This window comes from Dipodomys merriami, unplaced genomic scaffold, assembly GCF_024711535.1.
Source record: "Dipodomys merriami isolate MVZ:Mamm:240054 unplaced genomic scaffold, mDipMer1.0.p SCAF_19, whole genome shotgun sequence".
NCBI lineage: Eukaryota > Metazoa > Chordata > Mammalia > Rodentia > Heteromyidae > Dipodomys > Dipodomys merriami.
In genome coordinates, this window is record NW_027203270.1 from 18499347 (window position 1) to 18514792 (window position 15446).

The 15446-nt window shown below is 54.1% G+C and overlaps 1 protein-coding gene across 1 annotated transcript in view; it reads left to right on the forward strand.

Annotated features, from left to right (window-relative positions):
• The first annotated feature begins 258 nt into the window (after positions 1–258).
• Positions 259–15446, forward strand: part of Myo15a (myosin XVA) — a 52593-nt gene continuing 37405 nt past the window's right edge. The window contains exons 1-15 of the mRNA XM_070026785.1: positions 259–3846; positions 5644–5726; positions 6651–6714; positions 7449–7558; positions 7846–7920; positions 8079–8171; positions 9346–9453; positions 9590–9653; positions 10442–10555; positions 11850–12011; positions 12758–12871; positions 13413–13471; positions 13561–13684; positions 14669–14764; positions 15130–15261. Of these exons, the coding sequence (XP_069882886.1) occupies positions 259–3846; positions 5644–5726; positions 6651–6714; positions 7449–7558; positions 7846–7920; positions 8079–8171; positions 9346–9453; positions 9590–9653; positions 10442–10555; positions 11850–12011; positions 12758–12871; positions 13413–13471; positions 13561–13684; positions 14669–14764; positions 15130–15261 (4986 nt within the window). The remainder of the gene's footprint in view (positions 3847–5643; positions 5727–6650; positions 6715–7448; positions 7559–7845; positions 7921–8078; positions 8172–9345; positions 9454–9589; positions 9654–10441; positions 10556–11849; positions 12012–12757; positions 12872–13412; positions 13472–13560; positions 13685–14668; positions 14765–15129; positions 15262–15446) is intronic.

Consider the following 15446-nt stretch of genomic DNA (forward strand, 5'->3'; position numbering starts at 1 on the left):
CACTGTCCTGTAAGCAACACCCACACATTTTCCACCACCACCAAGTGAGGGTGAAACCCAAGGCGGCTCTAGAGGAGATGAATTATGGATCTGCCCTCCCGGAATGTTGGTCTCGTCCCTCCCCAAGCCACTTCAGCCAGTCTCAGCTGCTCAGAGTCTGAGAAGGCCACGGATTCAGCTGCAGGCAGGAGACCTAGCAGGTCCCCAAGTCCCCAAACCTGTGAACTGGCCCCAGCCCAGTAGAAGCAAGAGGCCACCATGCCGAAGGAAGAAGATGAAGAGAAGAAAGCCAAGAAAGGGAAGAAGGGGAAGAAGGCCCCAGAGCCGGAGAAGCCCAAACGGAGCCTAAAGGGCACATCTCGTCTATTCATGGGCTTCCGAGACCGCACACCCAAGATCTCCAAGAAAGGCCAGTTTCGGAGTGCATCAGCCTTCTTCTGGGGCCTCCACACCGGCCCCCAAAAGACCAAACGCAAGAAGAAGGCCCGCACCGTGCTTAAGTCCACTTCCAAGCTCATGACACAGATGCGCATGGGCAAGAAGAAGCGGGCAATGAAGGGCAAGAAGCCCTCCTTCATGGTCATCCGATTTCCAGGCCGGCGTGGCTATGGCCGCCTCCGACCCCGGGCCCGGTCACTTAGCAAGGCATCCACGGCCATCAATTGGCTTACCAAGAAGTTTCTCCTCAAGAAGGCTGAAGAGTCAGGTAGCGAGCGAGCCACAGTAGATGCCTGGCTCCAGCGTTCAGGCTCCCACATGGGTTCTCAAAAGCTCCCCTTCCCATCAGGAGCAGAGATCCTGCGGCACGGAGGCCGGCTCCGCAGGTTTCCTCGCAGCCATAGCATCTATTCATCTGGGGAACCCGTGGGCTTCTTGCCCTTTGAGGATGAGGCACCATTCCAGCACTCGGGCTCCCGCAAGTCACTGTACGGGCTTGAGGGCTTCCAGGACCTGGGCGAATACTACGATTACCATCGTGAGGGGGATGACTACTATGACCAGCAGTCACTGTACCACTACGAGGAGCAGGAGCCCTACCTGCATGGCTACGGCCCCTACAGCCCGGCCTGGCCACCCTATCACGACCACCACTATGGCTATCCACCTGAAGACCCCTACGACTACTACCACCCTGACTACTATGGTAGCTCCTTCTACCCCGGCTACGGCTATGGCTACGGCGATTATGAGCCCCCCTATGCACCCCCATTGAGATATTCATCTCCTTACGGCTACCATGACACATTTGAGGGTGAGGCCTACCCATACAACTACTACCTGGATCCCTATGTACCTTATGATCCACAGTACCCGCCCTATGACTTGCCATATGATGCTCCCTACAACGCACCCTACTTCGATCCCTATGGGGTCCCCTACACCGTCCCCTATGCTGAAGGCATCTATGGTGGTGGAGAAGACGCCATCTATCCTCCTGAAGCACCATATCTTTATCCAGAAGAGTCGGCCTTCATGTATCCCTGGGTGCCACCACCCATCCTATCACCCCACAACCCGTATGCCCACCCCATGGATGACATCACAGAGCTGGAGGAGCCGGAAGAGGCCAGTGGGGAGCGGCAGAGCACCTCCTTCCGTTTGCCCAGCGCTGCCTTCTTCGAGCAGCAAGGTATGGACAAGCCCGCCAGGTCCAAGCTGTCACTCATCCGCAAGTTCCGCCTCTTCCCACGGCCTCAGGTGAAGCTATTTGGAAAGGAGAAACTGGATGTGCCCTTACCTCCCTCCCTGGACATTCCACTGCCCTTAGGAGACGCGGAGGAAGAGGAGGAAGAGGAGGAGATGCGCCGGATGCCTACGATGCCCTATGCCTATCCTTACTGGGGCTTCCTTTCACCACGCCAGCGAAACCTCCAACGAGCCCTGTCGGCCTTCGGTGCCCACCGCAACATGGGCTTGGGCCCTGAGCTTAGCCACTCCCCACCCCGCCCAGCCACCTCATTGGCACGGTTTCTTAAAAAGACACTGTCAGAAAAGAAGCCCATTCCTCGACTCAGAGGCAGTCAGAAGGCCCGAGCAGGAGGTCCTGCAGTCCGGGAGGCCGCCTACAAACGCTTTGGCTACAAGCTGGCTGGCATGGATCCCGACCGGCCCAACACGCCCATCGTGCTGAGACGAACACAGCCACGAGCTTGCAACAACAACAACTCTCACCACCCGCCCTCGCCCAGGCCAACACGTCGGACCCTCGCCCACTGGAGTGCACTTGTCTCCCCTCCGCTGCCCAGACGAACCCCCAGCCCTGGCACACCACCGCCTGCCCCACCATTCTCTCCCACCCTCTCTGGGCTGCCCCGGCCAGTCTCTCCCTACGGGTCTCTTCGACGGCACCCCCCACCCTGGGCTGCACCATCTCATGTGCCCCTAACACCCCAGGCAAATTGGTGGGCCTTTGTGGAGCCTCCTCCCGTGAGACCAGAGGTGCCCCCTGACCTGCTTGCCTACCCTGCACCCCGGCCCTCATTCAGGGGTTCCCGCCGCCGCCGAAGGGCATCCTTCGGCTTCCCTGGGGCCTCCCCACTGGCATCTAGGAGGCGGGCCTGGACCCCCCTGCCCTCACCCCAGCCTTCACTGAGAAGCCTACCAGGCCCAGGCTACCGCTCACCCTTGGGGCCCCTGTCCCCTCAGCTGTCCCTCCGAAGGGGCCCCTTCCAGCCACCCTTCCCACCCCGTCCTCGACAGCCTCGATCACTGCGGGAGCCCCTGGTGCCACACCGATCCTCTGGACGCTCGGGCCCACCCCGCTCCCCAGTGCTAGGTTCACCTCGGCCACCCTCACCACCCCCGATGCTGGCCCCCGGCCCCCGGCACCGGTCTCTCAACTTGCCCTCGCGCCTCCCACACACGTGGCGGCACCTCAGCGAGCCGCCCACCCGGGCTGTGAAGCCACGAGTACGTGGGTCCTTCCACCCACCTCCCAGTGCCGGGTCCTGGAGAGCAGCCACAGGGCCCCGAGAGCATCAGGAGAGCCAGCATGAACAGGAGGATTCAGAGACACCCTGGACGGTGCCCCCTCTGGCCCCCAGCTGGGATGTGGACATGCCTTCTACCCAGCGCCCATCCTCTCCCCGGCCAAGAGGTGTGGGCAGCCTTCGAGGCTTTGCTAGGCCCCCTCCTGTGCCAGAAAACCCCTTCTTCCAGCACCTGGGCCCTGTGCTACCTCCCACTTCCCAGCCTGAAGATCCAGCCTCTGACTCAACTAGTGTCTTCCTGGGCAGACACCATGATCCAGGACCTGGACAGCTCAGCAAGTCAGCTGGCCCAATCTCTGAGAATCCTGAAGAAGAGGCCACACCTGGAGATCCTCAGACATCAGCAGAGCCAGAGCCCCAGACCCTAACACCTCCCAAGGATGCTCCCCAAGAGCAGAAGGTATTCAGGCGCAGCCTTTCATACCCACTGGCCACATGTGACCAGACAAGAGCCTTATGGCCTCCATGGCGTCGCTGGAAGACCCTGTCCAGAGCCCCAGCCCCCTTGGCACCCACCAGGGCCCCAGTGCCCCTGCCCAAGGCAAATGAACAACCCCAGGCTGGCCCTGCACGATTTGCTGTAGTTATGCCCCAGGTACGGGGTCTGAGTTCTTTCCAGAGAGTTGGGCCTGCAGCCCTTCAGCCTCCTGAACAGCCAGCCCAGGATCCCGAACACAACCTGGAGCCCCAAGCCTGGAGTCGGTGCCCTCCCCGCCGCTGGCTGCCATCAGATGCCCACCAGCACTGGCTACGAGTGCACACCCGTTCCCAGTCCCACCGCGTGAGCCTGGGGGCCACCTGCCTGTCCCTCCGGGGCCCTTGGAAACAGGCTTCCTCCAAAAGCTGGCCGAACAAGGTATGGGGTGCAGGTCAATGGGAGGGTGTGGCAGTTCTGGCCTAGGAAACAGGGCTTGGAGGTACTCTGCAGAGCTGCTACCTGCCTCAGTTCCCCATCTGCAAGGTGGTAGAACAGCTTGAACTGCCTGAGCCTCCTGAAGGAGCGCTAAATGAGAGGAGTCCCAGGCAGTCCTTGGGCTGAAGGATTCTGGACTAGGTGAGAGTGGCAGCTCCAGTCTTCTTATTGCCAAGTAGAGAAACTGAGGCCCAGAGGACCCACAGTGGATGGTGGCTGAGCTAGGAATTCATCTGAGCCACCTATGAGGTACAGGCAGGAAGCCCATCTGAAAGATGCCCAGCCTGTGCCTGCCTGCCACGCACATGGAGGAATGCGAGCCTGACGCCGGATGGCCCTCGGAGGAGGCGGGTGGTCACCGGAGCCTCCCCAGGGACATCCAGAATAGGCGGGGCAAGCAGGCGGTGGGTGCTTCTCAGCCTCTGCAGACGGTGCCCGGTGCAGCGGGCGGCCGGCTGGCCCGGCAATGACAACTGGGGCAGCCTGGCTGCTAGGGGGGCCCTGGCCCCGGCGACGGGTGCCCCGCGCCGTGTGGGCTGCAGCGTTGCGGGAGAGGGGCGCAGGGCGCCCGGGGGTGAAGGGCAAGGATGCCTGGGCCCTCCTTACCCTGGAATACGTGAGTGGCTGAATTATTTAGGGTCTGCGGCCTCTGACGAGCACGTGGGCAGATGGGTGGGCCGAAGGCCAGGGCAGAAAGGGTGATACTTGTTGTGCCCTACTTAACAGCCCAGGGATAGACATGCAGCACTCAGGTCCTCCTGGTGTCCCCTTGCCTGCTCAGGGGAGGGTGTAGCTGGGATGAGAATGGTGGCGTTGCACATGCACACACTCAGAGTTATGTAGCGCCTCAAAAGGCCTCTGTGCCTGGAGATCCATGAGCATCCGCTACAGCCAAAGGTGGACAGCAAGGATGTGCCATGTTTGAGCACCTGCAGGTGTCATGTTTTTGCTTCCCTTCTGTGCATGCACATACCCATGTGCACAAAAACAGGCACTGTGGATAGCCTGCAGCCCAAAGGTGGCATTCAGAATCCTCTTCTCCAGAATCCTCAGGTGGAAGGACCCCAGCTCACATGAAGTGGACAACTGAGTGTGTGCCCACATGTGTCTATGCCCCAGCCAAGCACTATAAGGCTGCACACGTAGCCACCACATCCTATGAGAACACAGGTGTGCACAGGCTCTGTGAGCGAACAATACCATTGCACATGGGTCCACCTATGGTGTCCATACATTTAACCCGGATGGTGCAGTCCTAGGGCAGTCTCCATCTTGGAGGGCCCTAAAAAGGACACAGATATCCATCAAGTTGTCACACAAGCTAACACATAGAGTGCTCTGGGGAGGAGGATGCAGATACAGAGTAAGCTGAGATTGAAAGGGATCAGATGCGTGTGTGTGTGTGTGTGTGTGTGTGTGTGTGTGTGTGTGTGTGTGTGTGTGTGTGTGTACATGTGTGTGTCACCCCCTGGACAGGACACTGGCGCTCACAGGAGGACTCAGGACTCAGGGACACTTTGGCACTGAGGACAGACTATGACCCCATGTGTAAGGGTTGCACATGAGCTCCATCAGTCACTATGTTTTATAGCAAAGAGGCCTGAAGGACACACTGGGGCTGGCCTTGGGGTTTGTTCCTTCTCTGACAGTGGGAGGGGAAGCCAGGTATGTCCAAACCAAGGCAACTCTGAGATGCTCTCCAACTTGCCAACCTCACCTCCCTCTTTCTCTCTCTCTCAGATGCACTCCATCCGGAATCTGCCTTCCGTGCGGTCCCGAGAGCAGCGCAGAGAGGACGGCGTAGAGGACATGACTCAGCTGGAGTGAGTGGGTGGAGCCAGGGAGGGGGTCACTCTAGGGTCCCCATATGCCTAGCCACATGGCCTGATATCTGCCTGCCAGAAAATTTCAGAGCCTCTGTTTCCCCATTTACAGAATGGGTACCAAGAAGTTTCGCAAAGGCCAAATACATGCAATTGAAATCTCTGTGAATCAGACAGGCTTCAGCTCAAGTCCCATTGCTTATCAGCCAGACCACTGGGGCTTAAACTCAGAGTCTTCAGCTTGCTAGGCAGGCGCTCTCCCACTTGAATCATGCCCCCAGGCCTGTTGTTTTATATTTCTGTGCTTCTGTTTCTCATCACAAAATGGGAAGATAGATGCTTGATCTCTCAAGGACTGGCATGTTTGAGATATTCAAAATATGAGGGTCATGCTGGCTACCATCATCATCCAATCACACCAACTAAGACTCAGGGTTCCCACCTTGGTGTCCCCTAACCCCCAACAAAGTAGACACAATAGTTACCATGCCCATAGGACAAACAAAGAAACTGAGGCACGGTTAGATGAAGTGACTTGCCTAAGATCTCACAGATGCCAGTAGTTCATGCATATAATCCTAGCTACTCAGGAGGCTGAGATCTGAGGATCATGGTTCAAAGCCAACCTGGGCAGAAAAAATGCATGAGATTCTTATCTCCAATTAACAATCAAAAAGTCAGAAGTAGACCTGTGGCTTAAGTGGTAGAGCATCAGTCTTGAGCAAAAAATAAGCTAAGAGACAACACCCAGGTATTGAGTTTAAGCTCCAGTACCATAATGACAACAACAATGAAATCTCACAGATGGTTAGTGACAGACAGGCCTTGAACTCAGGCCTGCCTGACCAAGGCATTGTATACAGTAAGGAAGGGCCCACGCTAATCAGGCCCCAGGGCACTGACAGCCTCTCCATGGCATTCCAGGGACCTCCAAGAGACTACTGTGCTGTCCAATCTCAAGACCAGATTCGAACGTAACCTCATCTATGTAAGTCCTGGAACTGATGGGCCCGAGGCCCTGCTTAAGAAGGCAGCTGCTTCCTGGTGTTAGAGGTAGTACAGTTTTCTCCTGCTGGGCCCAGTGTGACCTGTGGTATGAACACTGGGATTTTACTCTTTCAACATAGAATGTTAGAGCCTGGGGTACCAAAACTCAGAAGTCTTAAAACACAGTCTTGTATGGTGAATGCAGAAACAGAGACATAGAGACAGGGAATCCAGAAATATGTGAAAACCCTCCCCCTCCTCCACATGCTGGGTATCTGATGGGTAAAGCTTACAGAGTCCTAGAAAGGGGTGGCAGGGGTAGAAGGGAGCTCCCTCTCTCTAAAATGACAGAACAGAGGGCCGTAGAGCTGGACCCACAGAGAAGAAGGAAGACACACAGCTGTTCCCCTGGCCTCCCTGACCCCCTCCCTACTCCAGACAATAGAGTTTGACCTGGAGGCATAGGCTTCTAGTGCCTGGGCCTGACCATGAATGAGCAAAGTGGGCAGAGGTAGACATAGCTAGTATTGCAGGATCACAGCTATGAGACTTGGCTCACTCCATGTTCCCCAGCCTCAGCCTGAGCAACACCAGAGACCACACTATTAGACCACAGGACCCCTTCCCACTGTAGATAGTAATATGTCCCCTTGGAAAGGGGGGTCTAAGCTCCTGGAGCAGGAAAGGGAGGGCCACTTTAAATCCATGGCACTGAAGCAAACTGTCTGTCAGCAGACATACATTGGCAGCATCCTGGTGTCGGTGAACCCATACCGAATGTTTGGGATCTACGGGCCAGAGCAAGTGCAACAGTACAGCGGGCGGGCCCTGGGAGAGAATCCCCCGTGAGTGTCTTCAGACTGGGGAAGGGCTACCCTGGGGTGTCCAGGATCATGGGCTGGGTTGATAGGAATAGTGAACACCTCTGCTCAGTTTACCGTCTCTCCCCCTCTCTCTTCCTCTCTCTATAGGTTTAGCCAGGGTCTTTCTGGAGGCCAGTGAGGTTTAGGGTGGGGGTGTGGGATTGTCAGGATTGCCTGCTCGGCTAGACAGAAACCCCATTCCCCACTTCCGGGGGCTTGGATGAGGAGACAGGACTAGCCAGTGACACCTAGTGGCCTGTCTTCCCCAGGCACCTCTTTGCGATTGCTAATCTTGCCTTCGCCAAAATGCTTGATGCCAAACAGAACCAGTGCATAATCATCAGGTGAGACAGACTGTGTTTGGGTAGGGGACCAATGGCAGGACCTTGGACTTCAGGTCTGCATCCATCAGACCTGCTGTGAGACCAAGAAGATCACTGGGGCAGATCCAGAGAAACAGAAAAAAAAAAAATAACTTTGCTCTGCCCCTTTGCCTGACTAGTGGAGAGAGCGGCTCTGGCAAAACGGAGGCCACGAAGCTGATTCTGCGCTACCTGGCTGCCATGAACCAGAAGCGGGATGTGATGCAGCAGGTATCTATCTGTCTATCCAGGAGTCCCAGCTGAGCACTTTTGCTGAACCCATATCATATGCTCCCCAATAGGCCAGTCTTCTTGGCCCCCCTCAGAAGAGGGAGAGGCTGAATTCCAGGAGGGCTGGTGGCTCTGACCCAGGGATGTTCTTTCTCCATCCCTTCTACCCTCCTGTGTTTCAAAGGCAGCTTTGGGTTCCATGCCTCCAGAACTAGGTCACAGTAGAGATCATACAAGCAAGGGAGCCAGCCTATTTCTCTGGCTCTCCTTACCATCTGGGGCCATCATATTTTCATACTCAGAGCCTATGCTGACCCAATGGTAAAAAGGCAAGACACATCTGAGTGCAGTGATGATGGTACAAAGCAGCATATGCCGGGCCATGTGACAGAAATTGCTAAGTCCTCTGGACCTGGGAATACCAGAAGCTCATCCAGGTCAATAAAGGTTTGGTGAGGACCTACTACGCTCACAGACATGGCAGCAACCATCCAGACAAATGCTCATGCTTTTGCAGGAATTCCATTCTAAATGGAGAATGCAGAAAGGAAAAGAAAAGTAATAATTTATAGTTATGCAAAAATGATTTTTTTATAAATAAAGTGTGTCAGATTGTCATATTCTAGGGCCATGCGTCAGCCCCTAGACCTTGGGCACTGGGTTCTTCAGACTCACAGGTTTATGCCATAGGGGGCCCAGAGAGATCCCTCGATCCCACCATAGTCTGTGGCTCCCTGTGGGGTGAAGAGGGGACTTTATCATCGACTTGCTTCTATTTTTTTCCCTTATTTCTTTTCTTGCTTCCCTGGTGCTCCTGAAGATAAAGGTACTGTGTATATGTATGTGTGAGCATGCATGCATGTGAGTATATGTGAGTGCATTGTGTGTGTGTGTGTGTGTGTGTGTGTGTGTGAGGAAGGACTGACTCATCCTGGGGACTTGCGGTCAGGGGCTTCCCCACAAGCATCCTAGTATCCTAGGGTGCTTCCAGAGAAGGGTATGAGACAGAGCATGGATGGGGGCCATGGGTGGCACTGGGGAGTCCCTGGGGCTCTACAAGAAGTCTACTTCAGGTCGACCCTCACAAAGTGGGGCTCTTGGAGGAGGCCATACCTGCCATACCCAAGCCCCCAGAATAGTGTCCAGCTGTTCCATGCACACCTGTCTTCTTGGGACCCAGATCTTGGAGGCAACACCCCTCTTGGAGTCCTTTGGTAACGCCAAAACTGTCAGAAATGACAACTCCAGCCGCTTCGGGAAGTTCATGGAGATCTTTCTGGAAGGGTAAGTAGAGCCATGGCAGGCTCCCAAAAGCCTTGCAGAGCCCCATATATCCCTTGAAAACAGTCCCAGGCCAAGTAGCCAAGCAACAGCATCACCGACCCCAACATCAACTGTTCCTCTGGTTGTGTTTCCCCAGGGGCGTGATCTCTGGTGCCATAACCTCCCAGTACCTCCTGGAGAAGTCTAGGATTGTGTTTCAGGTGGGCTGGTCCCCGGGCCCAGGGAGGAGGTGGGCACAGAACTCAGAGTTTGGCACGGAGTGGGGGGAGGAGAGGGTGGCTTGACAGATATCAAAGCAATGAACAATGTACACCAATGTGTACATGTGAACCTATGACCTCATGGCTTCTTCTCCCCTTCCCCTACAGCACTTGGCTCTGCCGCCAGGCCTCTGGGCCTCAGGGCCTTTGTGTTCACTGTTTCCCCTCTGAGGCACACTCATCTCTGTGATACCTGCATGGCCAAACCCCCGCATCTTCTTGCCCAGAGAAGTGAACCCACTTAAAATACAGCCCTCTCCACCTACCACAACTCCTACCTTTCAAGGCTTCATTTCTCTCCAAAAGCTTTTCACCCGATTTTTTACCTTTAACCAGTAATTTGCTGGTCCCATCTTCCCAGCTTTGTAGATCAGCTGTTGGTCTGCTTCCTGCTGGGTCCCAAACTCCTAGGGCAGGGCCCAAGGCACAGGAAGTCCTCAGCCAGAATTCCATGTGTGCACATGTGGGCTGCTTATACACAAGCATGTAGGGGGGTGTGGACAAGTAAAACTGAGAGAAGATGGTTATCTTTATCTGCCCAAATGGTTTTCTGCCATCCATCACACCCAAGGCTTCTCCTCTTCCACCCTAGTGGGTGCCAGCCCGGGAAGTGCTGGGCAACATTGGCAGGCTTGTGTGTATGTGTGTGTGCATGTCCACATACGGTGCATGCATCTGAGCATTGCACAACTGGGGACCACCAAGGTGGGCAACTCCCTTCTCTGCAGGCCAAAAACGAGAGGAATTACCACATTTTCTACGAACTGCTGGCTGGGCTACCTGCCCAGCTCCGACAGGCCTTTAGCCTGCAGGAAGCCGAGACCTACTATTACCTGAATCAGGTAAGCATCTGGGCAAATTCAAGAGCCCCTCCATAGTCCTCAGGCCAGGAGATTCCAGCTGTGGTATCCTAGTGGCTAGAGAAGAGGACAGGTTTGGGGAAGGCATCTCCCAGAAGCAAGGAGGCCAGGAAATGTCACGTCTAAATCAGAGGATTTAGATAGACCTCAGCAAAACTGGCCAACATGAGGTCACCCCCCCCATCCTGTACCTCAATTTCCTCATCTGGGAAATGGGGACAACACAGCACCACTGTGCAGAGATACACTGAGGCATTTCCTGTGTGTCATGAACTTAGCCTGTAGCCTGAGCTACTGTTTTTATTTTCACCATCACTGACAAAGACTAAGGGCAAGCCCCTGCTACTTATCACATGGAGTCTATGAAACCCCATCCTAGCTGGGCACAGGTATCTCATGCCTGTAAGTCTAGCTGTTCAGGAAGCTGAGATCTGAGGATCACGGTTCAAAGCCAGCCCAAGCAGAAAAATCCCCATGAGACTCTGATCTCCAATTAACCACTAAAAAACTGGCAGTAGTACTGTGGCTCAAGTGGTAGAGTGCTAGCCTTAAGATTTGAGGATCAGGGACAGCGCCCAGGCCCCGAGTTCAAGCCCCACAGCCAAACATACAGAGAGGGAAAGAGAGACAGAGACAGAGAGAGAAAGAGAGAGAGAAAGAGAGAGAGAGAGAGAGAGACCCCATCCTGAGCCACCTCTGACTCACCTGGGCCCTAAGAATTAAAACAGAGGAGCTGGGAATGTGGCTTTGTGGTAGAGTGCTTGGCTAGCATGCATGAAGCCCTAGGTTCTATTCCTCAGTGCCACATAAACAGAAAAGGCCAGAAGGGATACTGTGGCTCAAGTGGTGGAATGCTAGCCTTGAACAAAAAGAAGCTCAGGGACAGTGCCCAGGTCCTGAGTTGAAGCCTTAGGACTGCCGAAAGAAGGAAAAAGAAAGAAAGAAAGAAGGGGCTGGGAAGGTGGCTCAGTGGTAGAGCGCTTGCCTTGAATACTAGAGGTCCTGAGTTCGATTCCTCAGCACCATATAAGCAAAAAGAAAAAAGCCGGAAGTGGCACTGTGGCTCAAGTGGTAGAGCGCTAGCCTTGAGCTGAAGAGCTGAGGGACAGTGCCCAGGCCCAGAGTTCAGGCCCCACAACCGGACCCAAAAAAGAAAGGAAGGAAGGAAGGAACTGAACCAGAGCCAAGGCCATATGGCCAGTCAGGGAAGAGTAGGACCTGGTGATTTCATATTCCCCAGCCAGAGTCCCTGACCCCAGCTCCTGCCCTTGCCCAGGGTGGGAACTGTGAGATCCTGGGCAAGAGTGACACAGACGACTTCCGCCGCCTTCTGGCTGCTATGGAGGTGCTGGGCTTCAGCGGTGAGGACCAGGATAGCATCTTCCGAATCCTGGCCTCCATCCTGCACCTGGGCAACGTCTACTTCGAGAAGTATGAGGTGAGCCTCCACAGGGTCAGCATCCAGGACACAGTTGTGTCTATGACCATGGTTTGTTTGTTTTTTTTATTCCTTTCATTTATTTATTTTGGTACTGGGGACCAGACCCAAGGCCTTGCATATGCTGGGAAGGAATCTACTCCTAAGCTACACTTCTAGCTTTTCCACTCATCTTAATTATTATGATATGCTTCAACTACCTCTCAGAGCTACCTTCCCTCTTTTCACACACACACACACACACACACACACACACACACACACACAACTCAAGGCCTTCTGTTCTTGCTTGGCTTTTTTTGCTCAGGGCTGGTGCTTTACCACTTCAAGCCACACCTTCACTTCCAGCTTTTTTCTGGTTAATTGGAGATAGAAAGCCTCATAGACTTCTGAACGGGCTGTTTCAAACCTCGATTCTCAAATCTCAGCCTCCTGGGTAGCTAGGCTCAGCAAATCTTCCATTTCTTTCCTTTTCTTTTCTCTCTTCTTTTCTTCACTCCTTTCCTTCTCTTGTTCCTTTTCTTTGGTGCAAATACCATGGCTTGAACTCAAGACCTCCCACTTGCACTTGGCTTTTTTTTTTCCTCAAGGCTAGTGCTCTAGCACTTGAGCCACAACTCTACTTCCCTTCACTCTTTTCTTTTCCAGACTTTTCCCTAGCACATCTAGCTTGTTTCTGTTTTTCACCCAAACGTTAAGCTCAGCGTGTCTAGTCCATAGCTCACTGCCCTTCGTGTTTTGCGTAGACGGATGCCCAGGAGATAGCCTCGGTGGTGAGTGCTCGGGAGATCCAGGCCGTGGCGGAGCTGCTGCAGATCTCTCCTGAGGGCCTGCAGAAAGCCATCACCTTCAAAGTGACTGTGAGTCCGCTGCTACTGGGGCCTGCCAGGCCAGAGCAGTCTTTCCTGTGGGGCATCTTCCATGGGTATCTCTCTTCTCCTCTCTCTGACCTTGTTCATTGTCCAGAGTTCTAACCTCAGACCCCAGAGGCATTATACTCACCATCTGAATAGTGAACATGGGAATAGGCTGTTTCTGTGCCTGGCATTCTCTTCATCTTTTTATACCTGCACAGGTACTCCCTCCACCAGGAAGCCTTCCCTGACCCCTGGCTGGATAAGTGCCTTTTCTGGGTCTTCAAGTCTTAAACCTTCCCCCTCCCTGGGTGATTCCATTGTGGTGTATGTCTGTTGACACTCCTCTCCTCCATTAGATCAGCAGTCACGCGCCAGCCAGCAGGAGGAGGGGGAGTTCTGTCCCTCCTAGGGCCAACTGCATACCTGAAACCAGTCACACCATCTCTCCAGCCTTCCTTTTCCTTTCCCCTCACCCCCACTCCTCCAGGGGCTTCCTGGAGGTGGTGGCCAGCCCATTGTCACTCAAAAGCCATGTCTCTCCCAGGAGACCATGCGAGAGAAGATCTTCACACCTCTCACTGTGGAGAGTGCTGTGGATGCCAGGTGAGGCTATATCCCTATCCCTGCCTAGCCCCTGACGCCCAGCACCTCTGCCCCGTGCCCCACCCAGCCGAGCACCGACTCTGTCCTAGGGATGCCATCGCCAAGGTCTTGTACGCGTTGCTGTTCAGCTGGCTCATCACCAGGGTCAACGCGCTGGTGTCCCCACAACAGGACACACTGTCCATTGCCATCCTGGATATCTATGGCTTTGAGGTAGGGCTGTGTGAGTGGGTGAGGGGCAGGAGCACATTGCTGCATGTGCAATTCCCTACAAGGGACCCATCCCTTACCATTCTTTGTCCCATCGCCCTGTTTTCCTCCATCCATTCTCTAGGAGCCCTCCTCCCCACAAGCTCCTAGGAGGGAGTGGGTAGCACGAAGGAAAAGACAAGACCATGGTCTGGCCCTTGGCAGCACCCCAGGGGTGCTGGGTAGAGAACAGTGGGAGTGGGTAGAGAATAGACTCTAACAGACTTGTGTGAAGAAAGGCATGAAAAAAAGGTAGCCAGGATTGGGAACTATCAGAGGGATCCTTTTCCTCAGCTGTGCTAGAGTCAGAGGCTTTCTGCAGGGAAGGGACATTCCTGAAGACAGTAAAGCCATTATTGCTGGTGTAGTGAATAGTATATGCAAAGGCCAGGAGGCACAGGAGACCATGGGTCTAGAAGCCAATGTTTTTTTGTTTGTTTTTTTTTTTTTGTACCAGTTCTGTGGCTTGAACTAAAGCCCAGGTGTTGTCCCTGGATATTTGTACTCTGCCACTTGAGCCACAGCTCCACGTCCAGCTTTTTTTTAACTAAAGATAAGAGTCACATGGACTTTCCTGCCCACGTTGGCTTTGAACCTTGATCCTCAGATCTCAGCCTTCTAAGTAGTTAGGATTACAGACATGAAGCACCAGCATCTGACTCCAATTTTTTTTTTTTTTTTTAGTTTGGTACTGGGGTTTGAACTTGGGACCTTGCCTTGACTTAGCTTTCTGGCTCATGGCTAGTGCTCTACCACTTGTGCCACATCTTCAACCTGGCTTTTTGCTGGTTAACTGGAGATGGAGTCTGGTGGACTTTACTCCCCCAGGCTGTCCCTCCAAGTTTTATCTTCCCACTTAGCTAGGATTACAGGGGTAAGACACCAAGGCCAAGGAAAGACCAAGCAGGCCAAAGAATGACCAAGTTCAACTTCCCCATCCCCCCACAGGACCTGAGCTTCAACAGCTTTGAACAGCTATGTATTAACTATGCCAACGAGAACCTTCAGTACCTTTTTAACAAGATCATCTTCCAGGAGGAGCAGGTGTGCAACCCATCCACCCTTCTGTCTCTGACTTCACTGGCCAAAGGGACTCCTTGAAGATAGACAAGGACATACAGGTTCTACAAGGACAGTTCCAAGTTGTCAGGAGACTCAAAAAGGAAAAGCAGTCTAAGCAGGGAACTGGGAAATGCTCAGGCCTACATTGCAGAGGCAAAGGTATTGGGATGCTGTACCTAGAGAAGAGGGGCAGCTCTTCTTGTCTTTTGATGAGCCATCCCAGGCAGAGAGAGCAGCAGGGCCCTGGGAGTTCAGGTTGTTAGGGGTGAACCCCCTGATCCTGGAATGCATGCAAGCAGAGCTGTTTAACCAGCTTCCCTCTGGTGATTGGGCCACATGGCCTGCAGGAGGAGTACATCCGGGAGCAGATCGACTGGCAGGAGATCTCCTTTGCTGACAACCAGCCATGCATCAACCTCATCTCACTGAAGCCCTATGGCATCCTGCGCATCCTCGATGACCAGTGCTGCTTCCCACAGGTGAGCAACATGCACCAAAGTAGCCTGCCAAGGTCCTCTGTGCTTTGGCCTGGGTTGGGGAGTAGAGTGGGGGCAGAGACAGTGTCATAGGACACTCACCCTACCATTCACAATCTTGGATGAATGGGGCTGGATGGGGTCTGCAGGTGTTTGGAGGAGGCTGTACCAGCTTGGGTAGTCCCAAG